General features: G+C 40.9%; 1 protein-coding gene across 6 annotated transcripts in view; it reads right to left on the reverse strand.

The window, feature by feature from the left end:
- Window positions 1-277: 277 nt before the first annotated feature.
- Window positions 278-20897, reverse strand: part of LOC136886823 (zinc finger protein 567) — a 232683-nt gene continuing 212063 nt past the window's right edge. For 2 of the 6 annotated variants that reach the window (XM_068231004.1, XM_068231001.1), the window contains 2 exons: window positions 14120-14442; window positions 279-1803 (listed from right to left, as the gene is read on the reverse strand). In XM_068231004.1, coding sequence (XP_068087105.1) covers window positions 636-1803; window positions 14120-14442 — 1491 coding nt within the window. In that variant the 3' untranslated portion in view covers window positions 279-635. Of the gene's footprint in view, window positions 1804-14119; window positions 14443-20897 lie in introns of all 6 variants that reach the window. The other 4 variants (XM_068231000.1, XM_068231003.1, XM_068231005.1 and 1 more) reach the window with 3 other exon arrangements.

Genomic DNA, 20897 nt, shown 5'->3' on the forward strand with positions numbered 1-20897 from the left:
AAGCAGCCACCATGGAAACTCTACAGGACTTTGAGATTCGACCATTACACTGGCCTGCTGAGAGTCCTGACCTGGGATATGCTAGACAGACAACTTAGGGCCCGTCCTGTAGCATCTCAGACTCTTGAACAACTTGCAGAAGAGCGAGACAAAATTCCACAAGAAACTGTTCGCAGACTTGTCAGGAGCATGTATGCGAGGCAGTAATACGGGCACATGGAGGGCCTACTAGATATTGAAATGTTTCTTGTTTGTACTCTTTGTGAATTAATTGAAGGACTTTCCACTTTGGTTATGACACTGTCTTGAATTTCTGGTCGTAGAACCAACACATGTGATAAGTGAACAGGATATGTACATTTCCATTAAATAAAGGTTTAATTTTCCAGATACAATGTCTGTTTCACTCCAACCATTGCTGAAAAAATAATGCAGGTGTTTAAAATGTTGTTTCTCTAATTTTTTGAGCAGTGTATAGGATATAGCTGTATCATTTAAATATTTGACGATGTAATATCCTTACAAAGCCACCGGTAGAGAGTTTAACATTGCTGGTTCTAGGGTTAAAGAAATGATCAACTCCACTTTTGAAAAGGTAAATTAAACCAGGACTTTTACTACAAACACTTAATAATTCACACTGCAACTGAAGTGCGCTGAGGAGCGTAGCGCTCTGCAAGGTGCAATCTGGAATGAACCATCAAGTGGCTGAAAAATCTGAATTTCTCCATACAAACACAACATCGGTAAGGTGTAGTTATTGAGTTATTATACAGATGTTTATCGAGCATCATCTGACGTTCAAAAGAATTTTCACAAATTGGGCACTTATAAACACGGTGGACCTTCTTATGGTCAGATAGTTTCTTTTCCTCATCGAACACACTGCTGCACACCTCACACACAAATAACCCTTTCTTGTTGCCTCTTTGATGAACCTGAAGGTGTTTGGACAACTGAAACTTGTGTTCAAATTTCATATCACAAAGCTCACAAGCAAAACTCTTGCCATTCTTGTGCGACTCCATGTGCGCGTTCAAGTGACGCCAACGGTTGAAGCATTTTCCGCAAACATCACATATGTGCCTGTTTCTTAGGTCGTGAAGTCTTTCGTGCTTCAGAAGTTGAGATGTAAGAGCGAAGCTTTGGTCACAGACTTCACAGGTGTATGGCTTATTGTCTTTAGAATGAATTTTAATATGACAGAGATACCGGTTCCGCCGAACAAACGACCTACCGCACTCCCTGCACCGATAATAATCACTACTGTGACTCTTCATGTGCTCGTCCAATGAGCTTTGATACAAAAAAGATTGCTCACAGTTGTCACACCTATAACAGTTATTATGCATGAGTTTCAGATGGTATCTCAACAACTCGCGATCGATGTAGCGCTCACCGCAGTGCTCACAGGCATGTGTTTTGTGTTTCTTCTTGTGGAGCTGGAGAGTATCCTTGTCTTTGAAACAACTAGAACACTCTTCACACTTGTATATGCTACCATCTCCCTTGTGTTTTGCGAGATGCATGTCCAAGGATGATTTGACGTTGAAATGTTTGCCACATACCTGACAGCTAAATGGTCTGTTAATGGTGGCCAAGGATGAACTGGATTTTTGTTCTGTCGTGTGCTTCTTTAGATGCGCAGTCAAATAAGACTGTCTCCAGAATGACTGACCACAGCTTTTACAAACAAATCGCCTACTACATTTGTTAGGGGTGTGTGTTGCAGGTCTTTCACAACAGCCACCATTGGATTTGACTTCTTCATCTTCATCTGAAGCCCACACCTCATCTTCAGTCCTAGAATAAGTCAAAGAGAAAACAATGATATTCAGTGTCTACACTTCATGTGAACTTGAAACACTATTATTATTATAATTATATTATATTATATTATATTATATTATATTATATTATAATAATAATAATGAATGAATGAATGAATGAATGAATGAATGAATGAATGAATGAATGAATGAATGAATGAATGAATAAAATGTTAAAGACCAGAGATGAAACCAGATACGGCGCACAGAGATTACACAATATAGCATCAAAGGTAGGCCTCCAGATATCGTACGAGAAAACCCAGTTCATGGAAAATCTACATCAACGTAGCAAAAAAACTCTGCTAGAGATGGAAAACGGCACAATTTCGCATGTCCTCCTTCAAATACCTTGGAGAAATCACACTACCATCGGGACTAGACAGTAGGGCAAACATAGAAAGAGCCACTAAACTCCCTAAGGCATACAGACTAACATGGAATTACTACAACAAGAGAATCATATCGCGTAATGAAAAATTACGGCATTACTAGACAGTTGTTTTGCCGGAAGCTTTATATGCCTCAGAAACCACATCCCTTGGAAGTCACTCTAAAATGATAGAAATTGGAAAACAAGAAAGGAAAATTCTCTGGAAAATTTATGGTCCCACGAGAGAAAATAAAATGTGGATTAAGAGGAAAACAGCGGACCTCTCCTCATTAACTGACAGGTTCGCTGATGCCGTACGCAAGAGACGCCTGAAATTCTATGGCCATATCTATAGAATGGACAGCAACAGACTCATCAAAAGATTATTTAAAGTAATCAACTCAAAGAAGGTGAAAATAAACTGGCTAGAAGAAACTAAGGCCGACCTCCAAGAAATGAACATCACGGGCGACATCATAGAAGATTGTGAAGCTTTTAGCACAATAGTAGCCAAGCACAAATTCGTGGAGAAATCTAAAAAGAAAACTGCTAGAAAGTGGTCCACTGAACACAAGATGCAACACAGTGCATTCATGAAGAGATTTTGGGAGGATAAGAATGTGAAAACCATCAGGCCAACGAACAAGTTCAAATGCGCTCTTTGAATGGGCATAACGAAGAAAGAAGAATGGAAGGTTAAGTTCCAGGAATTCAATCTGAAGATAAGTGAACCCAAAACAGTAGTGATGGCAATAAACAGAGAGGGACGACCAGCAAACATCATGTTAGGAAACCACTAGGAAGTGTGGAAAACTTTACATACCTCGGCAGTGTAATAACTCGAGATACACTAGCCACAAAGGAGGTGGCAAATAAAGTGCAGAAGGGTTCTCACTTTTACCAGCTAGTATAAAAACTCCTCTTGGATCCCAAAGTACCAACAAAATCAAAGCTGGTGATATTCAATGAGTACTTCATACCAATCTTAACCTACGGTATCGAAACCTGCACCCTCACTAAGAAATACTCATCAAGGTTGCAGGCATCTGAGATGAAGTTTCTTAGGTCCAGAATTTAAAAAACAAAACTGGACAAGTTAAGGGATGACATGGTTAGAAAGGAAGCTAGGATTGAGACAACATTGTTAGGTTGGGTCAGCATGTCCAGATGAGGTGGTTTGGGCATATAATGAGGATGGAGCCAACAAGGACAGCTTATGTATCTGGAGAGACACGTGGCAGAAAAACGGATGGTGGGAAGACCAAGAACCCACTGGAAGGACATCGTAAAGATCGACATTGCAGATTGGGGAAGGACACTAGAGGACGTCATTAACAACAGAACATATCTCAATAAGACAGAATGGAAGGGGCTCGCCAACAATACCTAGAAAACTGGAACTGTGAAATGAATAATAATGTTCATTGATGGCATAAAACAATGTTATAGAGTTGCTAGTAAGTAAGAAATGTTTACATAAGGCATAAAGGAGAAGTTGGTAATGTAAATATAAAATTATCTCCTTATATAGTATTCAAAAAATCTCTCTCCATCAATGCTAAATTTCGACATTACAATACACTTGTAAAACCCAAAGCAACTTATGCTAGTGAAACACTCTTCAAGTTTAACACTAAATCAACAACTGATAAGTTGCAGAAAGTAGAGAGAAGAATCATCAGGACAATCATCAATAAGAAACACCAAGTTGATGGCCAATGGAGATTGTTACCTAATGAAGTGGTATATTGTGAAAGCGAATCAATAATAGATACAATGCATAAAAAGAGAATTGCCTTTTTCTGTCATATATTCAGACTGCCAGTAACCCGACTGGTGAAGCAGTTATTTAGTTACTTCTGGAATATTTGAACGAAGGAAGTACACCATTACTGACAACTAAACAGCAGCCAGGTCCAACAGGATGAAGCAGTTTTGGGAGCAGAAGAAGCTAAAAAGCTGACTCTATTTAATACTGTTAAACTTGAATGTATATAACCGATTAAAGTGCTCCAATGGGGGCAATAAACTATGTATGTCCTAGATATGGAAACAGTATGGTTCAGATTCCATATCTTATATCAGAGTGTAAGTAATTACAACAAAAGGATTATGCAGTACAGAGGTACTGTAACATGGTCAACTGCTGCACTACCATGTGTAAAGATAAGTTGGTAACCTTCTTTGGGAAAGAACTGAGAAGATACTGAGACCAGTCAAAGAAGGTTGTGAATATACGAGGTGACACAACCGGGAACTCTATAATTACACAGATAAAATCAAGAGGTGTGGCAAGGAAGAGACGTCTGACCGTCTATGGACATATATGAAGCATGAATTCTGCCAGGCTGACCAACCAACTTCTCACCTACTGAAAGAACACGACAGTGAAGACAATGTGGCTCACGGAAGTGATTAAAGACCGGCAGGATATAGAAATAACAGGTAGTGACAACAGAGGCCGATCACCTCTCAGAATGTAACTTTAAAGTTTTTCAGACTGTTGGACACTAATTATAACACCTATAAAACTTTAACATACATGTAAAAAAAAAAAACCACTGTTAAACAAAGAATGACATGTCTCATTCTAAAGCTATTAAAAACTACCATATTTAAAATAGTATGTGTTTGGTCCACCTTGTCAATACACTTTTATAATTTAAAATAATTTATTCAGGCATGTTTCAGGAACACAGTACACTGAAGAAAATGGAAATTGCAACACCAGAAGGAGTGGTGCTACATTGCTGCAATTGAAGATGGAGGACGAGTGTTCAGTTGTGCTTCAATGATTACACTTTCAGGTCCCTCTGACTGCAAGTTTGGACAACAATCAATACACAGCATGTGCCCACCACGAGCTGCAATACATTGATGAATTCGTCGAGGCATGGAATCAATAAGGCCCTGGATCGCTTCCTGAGGAATTGTGGCCCATGCTTGCTGCACTGCACGGGTCAGTTGTTCCAGAGATGTAGGTGGCTGAGGACGGTTGGCCAGCTGTCGACCCATCATGTCCCACGCATGCTCAATAGGACTGAGGTCCGGGGATCTGGCGGGCCATTCTAAGGTTGTTATGTCGTGGAGAGCTGCTCTGGAGATGCATACAGTGTGAACCCGGGCATTGTCCTGCTCAAACATCCCATTAGCAATGTTCGCCATCATAGGGACAACCACTGGATTGAGTACCCTATCAACGTACTGTCGAGCAGTCATAGTGCCCTCAACAAGCACTAATTGTGATTTCACATTAAAGCCAATAGCTCCCCAGACCATAATGCTTGGTGTTGGCCCTGTGTGCCTCTCGACAATAAGATCTGGGCGGCCCTTCTCCCCGGTACATCGGCGCATACGATTCCGGTGATCACTGCGGGCAAGACAGAAGCGCGATTCATCACTAAAGACGACCCTATGCCATTCGTCGACCCACGTCGATCTTTCTCGACACCAGGCCAGCCTTACACGTCGCTGTTGTGGGGTCAATGGAACACCTTCTGCAGGGACAAGGGCTCATAAGCCAGCTGCACGCAGGCGATTACCAACTGTTTGTTGTGTAACGTGGGGTGCCACAGCTGCTCGAATTTGCGCTGTGTTGCATGGGGTTCCATCCGGGCCATCCGAATGATGCGGTGATCCTCTCTCACAGTTGTCTGTCGCGCTGGGCCTGTGCCAGGTCTACGAGTATGGGTACCTTCATTTGACCACTGCTGCCATACACGTTGTACCGTAGATGCCTGTCAGCCAACACGTGCAGCGACAGTCCTTAGCGATAAGCCAGCCTCACACAGCCCAATTATCCGAGCCCTCTCAAACGGTGACAGTTGTTGATAGAGTGCTCTTCTCTGTCGTCGAGGCATGTTTGATGGGGAACACTTCAATGCACAGACTGCAAGTCAACTACGCTACACCGGAGTCTGCATACTGGAGTTGATTCCTCCGCGACCAATCACGCGGGGAGACCTGCAGCAACAATCCAATGGGTCTGAAACTTTGATCGTTTACATACCTACATGGCATCATTCCATATCTTGAAAATCAACACAAACGACCATTGCATTCATGGTGTTGCAATTTCCATTTTCTTAAGTGTATATTCCCTTCATCAGTGAGGTCTAATCAAAGAATAAAAGCAATATAACACTATTTTGTTTAGCCCAAATTTAAAGAAATATTATATAATAATTCACCATATCAGTGAATAAACAAACATTAGCGATATATTAGGAAAATTATCATTATATACAATTTTAATATTTAGATGATGTTTGAATGAATACCTAAATAAATTTACTATCTTGAAGTTTTATCTTTTTCTTCCTTTTTTCTTTTCTTTTCTTTTCTTTTCTTTTCTTCCTTAAATGATTAATGGCTAGTTTATACAACGCATCTGTACATTTTTCATTCAAACTTGATTTAAAGTGATTTTTTTGAGCAAGATAAATTTCTAAACTTTCTAAAACATTCATGAATTTTCCTTTTTAGCCAAATGTATTAATTCCATGTCATTAGAAATGTCTGTAAATTTATTATTCTTTCCAACCATATGCTCTCCCATTGCCAAATATATTTTCTCTTTGACTGCATTAACATGTTCTTTGTACCTTATATCCAAACTTCTTCCAGACTGTCCTGCAGAAGACCTCTCCAAAGGCCAAACACCATTATTATTATTATTATTATTATTATTATTATTATTATTATTATACAAAGAAAAGCATCAATACCAAAAAGAGCTGGAAAACATTAATTCAGTAAACTGGGATGACATTCGAGACAATATTAAACATGCTGCAAGTAAAACCATTCTCTTGGCGAAACGAAAGAAACGTGAATGGTGGAATGAAACATGGAGAATGGAGGCATGGAAGAAATGGAGTTCCACTAGAAGGAACTGTGACTTGATTGCCTTCAGAGATCAAAGAAAATTGACAGCACAAACTTTCAGGCAAGCGAAGACAATATGAAACAGATCAGCTGAAGAAGACCTCAGAAGATTTCCAGAAAAATAACACCAGAAATTTCTATCAGACCTTTAAGTCACGGTTAAAAGGATATCAATCACCTGGTCTATGTTTTGAGGATGAAGAGGGTAAACTAGGAATGAACAATAAGGAAAACTGTGAAATTCTCGCCAGATATTTCGAAAGATTACTGAATTGCGACGGTCCACAAGAAAGACTGGCAATTAAATGACCGCAGGTAACAATGCCAGATTCAAAGCCACCTGACGAATGTGAGGTATCCAAAATCATCCAGGAGCTAAAAAATAACAAGGCAGCAGGTGAAGACGGTATTGTGGCAGAACTGCTCAAAATGGGAAATGCAGAATTAATCTCATCATTGACCCATTTATTTAAAATTATTTGGGAAATGGAAAGAATTCCAGAAGACTGGCTAACTGCTTTAATACATCCATTACACAAAAAAGGGAACAAGAAGGATGTCTAATTATAGAGGAATTTCGCTGCTTTCGGTCCCATATAAAATGCTGTCTAAAGCCCTTCAAACCAGGGTTGAAGAAAGACTTGATGAAGAACTGGGCGAGTACCAAGCTGGATTCCGGAAAGGCAGATCATGCGCTGAGCAGATTTTTAATCTCAAAAACATCATAAAGTACAAGATGCTGGGACGAAGTAAATATGTTGTAGTCTTCGTGGATTTTAAGAAGGCCTACGATTCGGTAGATAGAGAGATGTTATTCGGAATACTGGAAGAATTTGGTGGGGACAGTAAAACAAGGAATATCATCAAACAGACACTTACCAACACCAAGTCAAAGGTCAAGTTCATGGGTGAAATATCGGAGTCCTTTAAGGTCAAGACTGGTGTGAGACAAGGGGATGGACTCTCACCAATTCTCTTTAACTGTGTCTTGGAAAAGGTGATAAGGAAGTGGAAAGAAGGAATCCCAGACAAAGAAGCATTCCGTATTGGAAAAGGGGCAGGTGCTATACGGATAGACTGCCTGGCATATGCTGATGATAACGCAGTCTTTGCCAGTGACATAGAAATAGCAAAGAAAAGAGTGGAACAACTCCATAGCATAGCAGAAATGACTGGACTGCAAATATCATACAGTAAGACTGAATTTATGACCAACATCAAAGAGGCTCCCCAAACTCCCCAAATGTTAAAGTTGAAAGAGGGGAAAATCAAAAGAGTAAAGAACTTCAAGTATCTTGGAGAAATAGTTCAAGAGAATGGATCAGAGAAGCTAGCTCTAATAGAACGAGCGAGAAAAATGGAAACAGCGTATCAGCTCACTAGAGACACCTACAACAAGAAAGCTTTGTCATATGGAGCCAAATTAAGACATCTGGACACAGTCATCAGATCTGAATGCTTATACGCAGCAGAAACATTGGACATGATTGGAACGGGAGATCTAGAGAACATCAGAAAGAAAGAGAGGAAAATGCTCCGGAAGATCTTGGGCCCGAAAATGAAAGGTGGGGTGAGGAGACTTAGACCCAACAAAGAACTATACCAGAAGACAGAGGAAGTCGTCGTATTGATGAAAAAGCGAAGGCTTCAATTTTATGGACATCTACAGAGAATGGACACCAACCGACTGACAAAAAGGATTTTCAGCTTCTTCAACCTAAGTAAGATGGAACCAAAATGGTTTCGGGAAGTAAGGACCGACCTGGCCAGGATAGGAGTAGAAAAAGAGGACGTACTGGACAGAAACAAATTTAGACAAAAAGTGAAGGAGTTCAAGGGTTTCCAGGAGACTGGGGAAGAACTTGTGAAGAAGAAGAAGAGAACTTACACAGAAGAAAGAAGTCAGTGCAAGGATGAAGAAGTACTGGCAGAATGTGAAGTCAGGACTGGTGAAAAATAACGTAAAGACTGTAAAACGTGGTCCATAGATGCCCGGAACGATAATAAATAAAATTATAATACAAAGAAAGCCAACTACTAAATTTTGTGTCAATGCAGGTACTGTAAATGAAATTGATGAAAGGCACAGAAGGGCATAATTCCACCCAAGAAAAAAGGAAAACTATGCCAAAAACAGAAAATTGAACTAATGTTTGGTGTGGACTTCTAGCAGGAGGAAGGCAAGCCTGCAAACCTCCAAAGAAACGCTTTCTAATGGGAGAAATGCACAGAAAAATGTATATGTGGGCATGGAGCCATCATGCTTGAGCAATAGAACACTTGAAGAAAGTTCTTTATTTCTGTGGTGAAAGTCACAGTGAAGTGCAGGTGTAGAGGGTTCAACATGTGCAATAAGCAATGCCAAAAAATTCAGCACATTTGCTAGACCATAAAATAACCAGCAAAGATCATGTATTTTGGGGAGGGGAAGTTATCCAGGACCGTTAGCGCCAGTCAACGACGTAGTGAAAAGTGGCCAGTACATTGAAATTCTGGCCAGAAGAATTCTTTGTTAATGGAAGAAAAGGCTTCCAGATGGTGGTGAAATTCTTCAGCAAGAATTAGCTCCTTGCCAAACTTCAACGAAAATGAAGAATTTCTTCAGTGATACAATATTATTCTTTCTTTCTTCTTCATCTTCTTCTTTTATGACCACATAGGATCACTTTAGTCAGTCCATCGTTCAGGTCTCTTTGAAGGGATTGTTCGGGCTTTGCAGCCCTCTCAGTACTTCTTCAGACGATCCGATCTTCGAGCCATTTCCCAGTTGAAAATATGCGTGTTGTTGGTTTGCTTCGTGTAAGGGTAAAGCGGAGGTTTGTTTTCTTGAGTTTTGTATTCAATTTTATCTTATTTGTGGTGTCTTCTTTTGTAAGGCCTATTTCCTTCATATCCTCTCTTACTTCTCTGATCCATTTACACCCTGTTGTGGTATTTTTTGAGACAAGATCGTGTTGTACTAGTTGTTTCAGAAGTCTCGAATCCTGCATCCTCATGATATGTCCAAAGAATCCCAGTCTCCTCTTACGCATAGTATCTGTAATGGGTTCTAGCTCTATGTACACGACTTTGTTAGATATTAACCGCCACTGTCCATCTTTCTGGTATTTTTTGTTGATGCAGGTTATTATAATCCTCCTTTAAATTTTCTGAAGTCTGTCAGTCTTTGATTGTTTATTCAGGTGAAAAAGTGTTTTTGCTGCATATGTAAGCTTCCGGTTTTATAACTGTGTTGTAGCGTTTTATTTCTTTATTATTAGAACTATCACTCCAATTGCCTTACTGACTTGTAACCTGTCTTAGCATGTCTGTCTGTAGTATTATTTTTTGTAGAATTACTATGTCTAATTTTTACTTTTATGTTTACATCTTAAAATGGTATTTAAAGTGGTTAAGTGTAAGAGAGAGCCATGAACCCTAACTTTGCCACAAATGTAAGACAGGAATCTTCTTCTTCTTCTTGTAGTGCCTTCTCCATTACTGACAGTTGGCCACAATCACAGCAAAGTCTGCACGATATTCAGCTGCCCTCATCAGTCAACTGGAATCTAGTCCTGTCCAATCCTCAGCCAAGAGTGTTTCCTTTGACCGCAACCTCTACATCTATCAATTTTACCCTGCATGATCAATTTAGGTAGGTTTTACTTTTCATTCCTCATAATATGCCCAATAATATACACCAACATTCGTTCCTTCCTCATGTTTTTTGAGTACAGCAGACGTGGTCAGTCCAAGGGATCCATAACGTCCTTTCGAACGCCCACATCTTGAAGGCATTTATTCTGTTAATGGTGTTACCTTTCAGAGTCCGTGTTTCAGTGCCGTACAGATGCAATGAATATACATAGCATCTGACAAAGTTTTGATGCGTCTCCAAGCTGAAGCTTCTGTCACACAGTAGATTCCTCATGTTGAGAAAGCTAGTACAAGCCATTTCTATTCGTACAAGGATCTCTAAATCCGGGTCTTTCATAAGAATGTGCGTGTTACGTGTTCTGGAAATGGCCTTGTCCGTGTTAATTTTGAGACCAAGTCAGGTATAAAATAAAATAATATTTGTATGCTAGAGTGGCCAGGGAACCCCCCTGGTATTAATTCCACAGAAAACATCTGGGCTATTTGCAAAAGGAGACTCCTCATAAAACTTGACTGTTCTAAAAAAATACGCACATCAGGATCTCTAAGAAAGAATAAAGGGCATGCAATAGATGCAAGAGTGCACTGAAAAATCTAAAATGAGTACGATACAGTGTTCTGATTAACCCTAGAACACAAAACCTCATCATTTTTGTGATGCATACTTAGCAACACAGCTCTATCTGCTAGGCTTTTTGCGCCACATTGCTGTCCTACTCAGTAGCTTCCTACAATACCACGACCTTTGTCAGTCTGTGTGCATTGTTAGAGTGAGTCTGTTTATTTTAAAGTAAATACCACTGCATTGTAAATTTAACGGCGATTTGTGACTACTTATGCTAAACTTGGCAAGGTAAGTTCTGTGACAAAGTAAAATTACAGCACTATTCTGAATGAAATAAGTATTTAAAAAAACCACAGAACTTACCATACACATACTGGTAAGTAAATGCATGTTTATTGTTATTGCAGATGTGTATTCTAAGAGGAAATTACCTAAATTTCGGAGAAAAAGTTGTGTCATTTTTGAAAAAGAAGATGAGTGTGGTTTGTGCAATGATTCAAGTTCTGATGAGGTTGATAATGTACAGACTGATGACATAACGCTGACAGATACAGACAAAGAAGACACAACAGTACAGAATACTGAAATAATCCCAAGCAGTCGTGATGACTCCCCTGTCATTGTGCAACAAGGCCGATCACGTAAAAGAATTGAATCTGAGAAGTCCACAAGTTCAACATCATAAGTGAAGAAAAACAGAGACGTTTACTCCCCACCGAGAGTGTAAATATTGTGATTGCCCCTAAGAAGATTCTAAGAGGAAGGAATAGTCACCACTGGTCTGCAAAACCTGCCAGTCGGTCACAAAGTCGCACACCAAGCAGAAACATAATACACTTTGTTCAGATGCCTATTGGAAATGCTAAGGAATCAACGACTCCTCAGAACTCATTTTCTTTGTTCTTCACAGATGGTATCATAAACACTACGGTGGACCACACAAATGAAGAAATAAATAGAAAGAGGTTGAGATACAAGTCACCAACACACACACAAAACCACACTTGCATGGAAGAAGAAAAGGCACTCATTGGAATCTTTGTACTAACTGCAGCTTTGAAAAATAATCACCTGTCAGTCCGAGAAATGTTCAATACACATTTGTGAGGTACTTGGTACAAAGCCACCATAAGTTCGGGGAGGTTTAAATTCCTAGTATCGTGGTTGCGGTTTGACATGGAAACTCATCAGGTAAGGAGGGAAAATGATTATTTTGCACCAATGGGAACAGATCATTTACAATTGCAGAACGTGCTATAAAGCAGGCCCATTTGTAACAGTGAATGAACATTTGCTGGGTTTACATGGAAGATGCCCTTTCCGGATGTATATCACGAGTAAGCCCAACAAATACAGCATCAAAATAATAATGGCCTGTGACACGAAGACCAAGACCTTACCTAGGCAAATGTACAAAGAGAGATGGAATGCCTCTCGGCGAATTCTCTGTCAAGGAACTGGCCAAAACTCTATGAGGATTAAACAGAAATGTCACAGTAGACTCTGGTTTACCTTGGCAAAAGCTTGCAGATGAAATGAAATGTCATATGGCTTTTAGTGCCGGGATATCCCAGGACGGGCTCGGCTCGCCAGGTGCAGGTCTTTCTATTTGACGCTTGTAGGCGACCTGCGTGTCGTGATAAGGATGAAATGATGATGACGACAACACATACACCCAGCCCCCGGGCCATTGGAATTAACCAATTAAGGTTAAAATCCCCAACCCGGCCGGGAATCGAACCCGGGACCCTCTGAACTGAAGGCCAGTACGCTGACCGTTCAGCCAACGATTCGGACCAGCTTGCAGATGATGTTTTAAAAGACAAACCGATGTTAACTGGTACTATTCGCATCAATAAACGTGATATACCACCAGAACCACTGTCGACAGCAAACAGAAATGTTGGCACATCTACGTTTTGCTGTGACGGTGAAAAAATCTCTGGTTTCATTCAAAGTAAAACCCAATAAGGTAGTAGTTTTATTGTCAACTGCTCATGACCAGCCTACTATAAGTGACACTAGTCATAAACCACACACTGTAGAGAATTACAATGCAACTAAGTATGGAGTGGATGCTCATGATCAAATGTACAATTGCTATTGTTGTAGCCGGAAAACCAGGCGGTGGCCACTGTGTGCATTTTATGGAATGCTCAATAGCACGTATGAATTCATGGGTTATCTACCGTAACAATCATGAGCACCAAGAAGGCCACAGGTTGCCGAGAAAAGACTTTCTCATACGTCTAAGTGAAGAATTCACCAAGCCATGGATGGCAAAGAGACTAGAAATACATGTACGAGTAATGATACAGAGTGTTCTAAGTGATAGTTCATCTACCCAACGCAAGGATTCGTTATTACTAGCAAAAGAACTGTTTGTCACACCTGTCCTGCTCAGGAAAGGCGAATGAAGGCATACTGCAACGAATGTCACTGCGCATATTGCACGAAACGAGTAAATCTTTGCACTAACTGCTGTAAATGAGACATCAGAGACTTGAAAAACTAGGAGTTAACACTCTGTAAAATAACATACATGTTAACAGATGCTTCCTACATTACTTTTTTTTTTGTGCGCTTATACTTTATTCACGATGGAAATAAATAGCTGTAAATTTTATGAGGATTTGTGTTTATGTACTACTAAATTAGGGTTTCTGTGATAGGGTTAATATGTACAGGAGTGTATACTGAAGAAACAATCTATTTGATGATCTTTCATTGTAGAAATGAATGAGATACTTAGAGTAAAATTACCTTATTGAGGTGACTTATTTGGTCATGCTCTACTGGATTATGGTTTAAAAATACAACATGACTTACACCAAGTCCATCTCAAAATCCTCAGGAAAGCCATCATCTAAGGACTCCATTTCAACGTCACTGGTGCCAAGCTTCTCAACATCCTGGAGAGAGGTTTCTTCTTTAGAATGATCTTGATCTGGAGTAGTCTCAACCTCTGTGGGGACAGTTACTGGCACTGAGCTGTTCTTTGGACCCTCTTCACTAGCAGCTGGTACCTCATCCATCTTACTCACTTCTTCAACTGAAGGGAGCTGTTCTTCTTGAACAGTGGTCTGTACATTATCACTGTCAATCTTTGGTTTATCTGAGATATTACTGCTTTCCTCCAGTTTCTCCTCAGGCTGCAAAAAGAAATGCATGTAACATGACCATTAAATTTTATAACATCCATATACATTTAACCTTATATACAAAGTATGTTACAAACCTTATTTTTTTATACTCACCTATTCAATAAAAACTAAAAACCTTAGCGAAGCATTACATATGCTGAGGTGGTGGTGGTAGTGATTACTGCTTTAAGAGGAAGTACAACTAGGCAACCATCCTCTTTATAATACTAATCACAGAGAAAAAATTGGAAGGGATCCGACACTTTGATAATGAAGGTATCAGCCAAAGAAGACAAGGGCCACAAAGGGTGTGAAAATGAAAGACTCCCTAGGCCTCGAGCGCTCTAATACCATTGGGGTTGGAGAAAAACAAGAGTTGACCCAAGGAGGTCAGACAGGATAGATGAAAGTGAGGAACCTGGCACAAGTAAATGGAAGAAATGCCAGGACACGGCTAAGGGCCCCATGGTCGCCAACGCACAGTCTAAGGTTAAGAGCCTCTGGGGCCACTCTTATTCGCCTTTTACGACAGGCAGTGGTGGCAGTGATTATTGTTTTAAGAGGAAGTACAACTAGGGAACTATCCTCTATATAATACTAATAGAGAGAAAAAATGGAAGGGATCCAACACTATGAAAAATGAAGGTATCGGCCGAAGAAAGACAAGGGCCACGAAGAGCATGAAAATGAAAGACTCACTATGCCTCAAGTGCTCTTAATAGCGTCGGGGTTGGAAAAGAACAAGAGTTGACCAAGGGAGGTCGGATAAGATAGATGAAAGTGAGGAGCCTGGCACAAGTGGAACCATTGCCAGGACTCAGCTTAGGGGCCCGTGGTCGCCAACCCGCGCTCCCAAGTTCAGAGCCCATGGGGACCCTTTTAGTTGCCTCTTACGACAGGCAGGGTTACTGTGCGTTATCTACCACTCTCACCCACAGGGGGAAACATGTATTTAACCAGAACCTCCCTGCTTCCATGAGAGTGGAAGATATGTTTATCCAGAGTTCTAAATTATGTGCTTCACTCACTAAATCTTTCAGTTTATGGTTGTGATCACTGCAGACAGATGTCAGAAGCATACGACTAGGGCCTTTAGTTGGACTACACATAGGAATTTGGGCTTCTGTAGACTTTATGTCCCTAAAATATTTTCAAAACAAGAATAGAGGCAGAATTACTAAAAATTGACGAATGCTTGGAAATGAGCAATAATAGGTGGGAAAGCAAGAAGAGCAAAACTGATGCAAGTCAGTGTGAAAACAACAACTAATATGGCAGATTCAGATGATGAGGAACTAGGTAATATCAGTGGGATTAACTAACCAAATTTGACAGAAAGTGAGGGTGACAGTAGGCTATCTGTAATGTGCAAAGTATAGAATGGTATGAGGTAATAAATCAGGATCCAGGACCACAAAAAATTCCAATTTATAACACAAATAAAGGTTTTAATACAGAACGAGTTTGCCGTGCAGTTAGGGGCGTGGAGCTGTGAGCTTGCTTTCGGGAGATAGTGGGTTCAAATCCCACCGTCAGCTGCCCTGAAGACTGTTTTCTGTGGTTTACCGTTTTCACACCAGGCAAATTCTGGGACTGTGCCTTAACTAACGCTACAGCTGCTTCCTTCCCACTCCTAACCCTTTCGTATCCACCGTCACCGTAAGACCTATCTGTGTGGGTGCAACTTGTAAACAAAGTTTTAATTTGCCTTATCGTTTTGACATTATAACTGAGCCCACAGAACACTTTTCTTTGTTCTTTAACAATGAAGCATTAGTCAAGTAGGGAAGAAAGTGAAAGTGCCTATAAAATAACTGTAGTGTTTAGTGATATTAGTCAAGACTCTGTGGAGTATCCTGTGATGGTGGTGGTTTCAGCTTCCACCACTAAAACATACAACGGATTGTCAATCCCTAGCAATATTAATGAGAGGAGGATAAGGAAAGAATGAGGTTTTTGACTAAAGAAAGATCTCTGGAGTCTTACCAACTGCATTAAGGATTGTCAAATGAATAATTGCTCCTGAAATCGTTACTAGCCCAAGTCAAGGCTTGGAAGAGGAGGACTCGCCCACACATGCTAGAGAGGCACACATGGTTCCTCCACATGGGTGATACGGTGGTTTAGGTGAAGTGGGGCTGGTGATTGAGGTGAAGGCTCACTGCGGGGTGCTGGAACCAACACATCACGTTGCTCTACGTAGCCTAGACAAGCCGCGGGTTGAGAAAGGGGCGATCCCAACCTAGGGGAAAAGTCATGGCTGTGAACTCAGTCATGATAATGTCAAGTGGAGACCATGTGAGTAGGCCTAGTGAAGGGGGAACAAACCTGGCTAGGTTCGGGCCAAAGGCGGACTGCTGGATGGACGACTGAGGGGCGTGGTCTTTGCTAAGGAGAGCCTGCGTTGCAACAGGAAAATGTCTGGAGGTATGCCTCACAACAGATGGTGAGAACGACACTCAGGACCCTAGAAGGGGCAAAAATCCTATGATTGATTGAAATATGGATGCTTATAAAGAACCAATTTCAAAAACTTCGACATCAAGGGAAGCCATTGAAGCTCCAGTAGAGCAGATCCGGGAGCAAGCCCAAGATGAAAAAATGGAGACAGAAGTCCCAACTGCACAGGCTGTCGCTGACTCAAAACAAGATATGGCAACAGAAGCTCCAGTAGAGCAGACTACTGCCACAAGCAAACCAGGAATGTCTGTAGAGACAGAACTGAAGATTTCTGCATCGAAAATCAACAGATTTCATATCGACAGACCACCTTGCAAATGCATATTACAAGGAAGGGAAGAGAGTGAGGAAGGAAGCCAAAATAGCAGCTGGAACTTGGATGGAGAAGAAGCCAAGGAACAGGGATCGGCGAAAGGCTATCCCTCTGACAACGCCCAAAAGGCTAAGGTCGGGGGATAGTACGCCATCAAGTTCGGCTACAAAACCGCCCGCCAAGAAACAGAAAGAAGAGACGGTCATATCCTTTTTGGAAAGACTAACTTCAATCAAGATAGCAATAATACCTAAAACCTTTCCAGACGGGAAACTGAAGGTAGAAGACATGAAGGAACTTTCATCTGCTCTGATAGCGCAAATGAAACCACTAATACCAATATAATGGTCCGTTACTGGACATTATTAAGTTCCCTATGGGAATCAACATCTATATCAATGAAACCACTGTCGGACGGATGCCTTCCAGGCTTCCTCGAGTCTCTAAGGCTGGAAAGTGGAGCAATGATACTGATCTGGGCAAATCCAGAAACTAAAAGCTGGCTAGAATAGACAGTGGCCAATTGCAACCCTTGGAAAGGGGAGAATTTGAAGGTGGCAGAAGCCAAGAAGGTGCTGAATATTACAAAGGTCATCCACCAAGTTTCCTCCTCCAACGTTGACGATGTGCTTGTCAGGATACATCAGCATGAGACCAAACTTCCGACGAAAGAGTGGAGAGTGCTGAATGCAACAACTACTGATGACACAGGAAGGACAATTGTTTTGGTCCTTAATGAAAGAGATTTTGAAGAGCTCAAGAAGAGAAGCCTTAAGGCCAAGCTTGGACTTGGGCAGATCAAATTTCAAATAATTAAGGGAAAAACAAAACCTAGTGTTGGCAAGGATGGTACTGAAAGTTCTACAGGCCAACCTACAACATAAAAAATCAGCTGTGGCCAATTTCGTCAGGAAGTTCAAGTCCGAGACTATCGACGTGGCTCTTATACAAGAGCCATGGGTAGTTAAGGACAGAGTAGCAGGACTGGCGGAATATGGAGGTACGATACTACATCAAATATGCCGAGAACATATTTACTTGTGAGCAGAAAACTAAAATGCCTTCTGTTGCAGGAACACTGTTCAAAGGACTTAGTGGCGGCCAAGATAAAACTTGGAAACTGGGAAGGTCCCACAGAAATACCATAGGCCAGGGATGGCGAACCTATGCCACGCGTGTCACTAGGTGACACGCGAACAAGATTTCGGTGGCACACCACGTGCATATTAACAATTTTATGTACGTCTTGTACTATAGATTATACATATCTCGTGCATCGTATAGTCATAGGGTTTCAGGTTTAAGAAATAAATACCGAAAATGTAAATTCTAGTTCCATTCGGACATGCATTATGGCAACACTGATAGGTCCGGAAGTCAAGTGAGATAAATGTCAGATGCAGCCGACGAGCCATTTGCTCACCCACATCAGTCAATTAGTGAAGTTTAACTTGTTTGTGGTTGCCAGCATCGCGTAATTTTTCTTTCAGTTACTGTTTACTGTTTAGAATTTTGTAAGACAAATAGTTGCCAAGGGATTATCCCAATTTCGAGATTTGGAGAAACCCACACTTTATTTCAAAACCTCATACTGCATTGCACAAATGAGCGATATGAAGGTCAATTTGTTGAGTGGTTCACAGTTTAGAAATGGACTTGACTGAATTTCAAGAAAAAAGTAGGTACATGGCTGAACAAATTCGTACAACTTGGTGTAGCATTGATGAAAATCGAGGTTGATGGTGAATACTCTCTCCAGAAGCCGGAGAACTTAATATTTGACCAGTGGAACAGCCTGCCACAAATGATGTTTTCGGCCATGAAGAAACTTGCTACAGTGCTACTTACTTTGTTTGCGAGCAGCTGTTTTCTACAATGAACCTTGTGAAGTCAACAGTTAGAAACCGTCTTGGTTCAGATCTAATAGTTTCTCGTGTGTTATTGAAGACAAAAAGTTATAAACCTAACATAAATGACATGGCTACTAAGTATATTTGCGGTATTGGCAAAATATGACCATGAAACATGCAATGGAATGTATTATTTTTACAATGTATATATGTATAAGTAATAACGTATTAAGAAACACAATTTTGAATTAGGGATGAAAGTCGGTGTAGGTGGTGGTGGTGGTGGTGGTGGTGGTGGTGGGGCGGGGGGGGGGGGGTGGATGGTAGCAATTACAAATGAAAATAACAAGTGGCACAGTAGACAGTTGAGAATAATAAACCAGACTGAAAATGGCACACTAGTTGGAAAAGGTTCGCCATCCCTGCCATAGGCTCTACATACCTCCCATATGACTCAACTAATATGCCCCCATTTTCAAAACAAGAGACAGAATTACAAAAAAGTGACAAACACTTGGAAATGAGCAATAATAGGTGGGAAAGTAAGAAGAGCGAAAATGATGCAAGTCAGTATGAAAACAACATAAGTAATATGGTAGATTCAAATGATGAGGAAGTAGGTAATTGGCCAAAAGGCGAAGAAGAATTTGAGAACCTAATTTGCAAAGCAAAGAGGAAAGGCGAACACCTAGTCCCTGGAGCAGATGCAAATTCACACCACATGGCATGGGGCAGCACGAACTGCAATGCAAGAGGTGAGTCTTTACTAGAGTTTATTATTGGAACTGAGTTGACGATACTAAACCTAGGAAACAAGCCTACATTTATAAATAAAAATTGTAGGGAGATAATAGACATTACACTAAGTACTACGCATATTGCAAACTTCATTAAAGACTGGAAGGTGCTGGAGAAACCATCATTGGCAGACCACCAGCACATCCAATCTGCAATAGATACAGAGAATAAAACACAACCATATAAAATGGGCAATTGACACGTTTCGCCCTATAAAGGCTCCGGGGCCAGATGAGATACTTCCGATACTCCTACAGGAAGGACGGGAGATACTCGTCAATGCCCTGACGGACCTCTTCAGAGCTAGTCTAGCTTTAGGATACGTGCCGAAATCATGGTCTGCAATAGATGCGAGCCTGGAAGGGCAAACTATGCCCAAACCAAAGCATACATACCATTATGTTTAACCTCCTTCATGCTGAAAGCAATGGAGGAAATTCTGAATAAATATATCAAAAGAATGGTGCAACTGAACTCAACATTACATGAAAATGAGTTTGCATATAGACCTGGCAGATCCACTGAAGTTGCACTCCACCAGTTGGTTTGTAAACTAGAGGAAAGCCCAGAATATAAAGAAATTGCACTGGCGGCATTTCTAGATATAGAAGGAGCCTTCAGCAATACAACCTATGAATCTATGATCAAAGGACTGGAAAAGAGCAAGATCAGCAAAACCGCCTTCAAATGGATTTAATCCATGTTAGACGGAAGATATAAGCAACCCTGTTTGAAGAAACGCTGACGGTTAGGGCCACCCGAGCCTGGGCTCAGGGAGGAGTTCTTTCGTCTTTGCTGCGGAACCTCGTGGTGAAAAAAATCATAGCTATGCTCAACCAACAGGGTTTCTATACACAAGGATACGCAGATGACCTAGTGATTGTGGTATAAGGTAAGGTGATGAGTGTTATCCAGGACCTCATGCAAAGATCACTCAACCTTGTGGAGAAGTGGTGTCAGGAAGAAGAACTACCTACAAAGGGCACTGGGAAAGTTTTGCAATGTGAGTGAATGCTTTAGACTTTTTCAAAATAATTTCCACC

Source organism: Anabrus simplex, chromosome X (assembly GCF_040414725.1).
Source record: "Anabrus simplex isolate iqAnaSimp1 chromosome X, ASM4041472v1, whole genome shotgun sequence".
Classification (NCBI taxonomy): domain Eukaryota; kingdom Metazoa; phylum Arthropoda; class Insecta; order Orthoptera; family Tettigoniidae; genus Anabrus; species Anabrus simplex.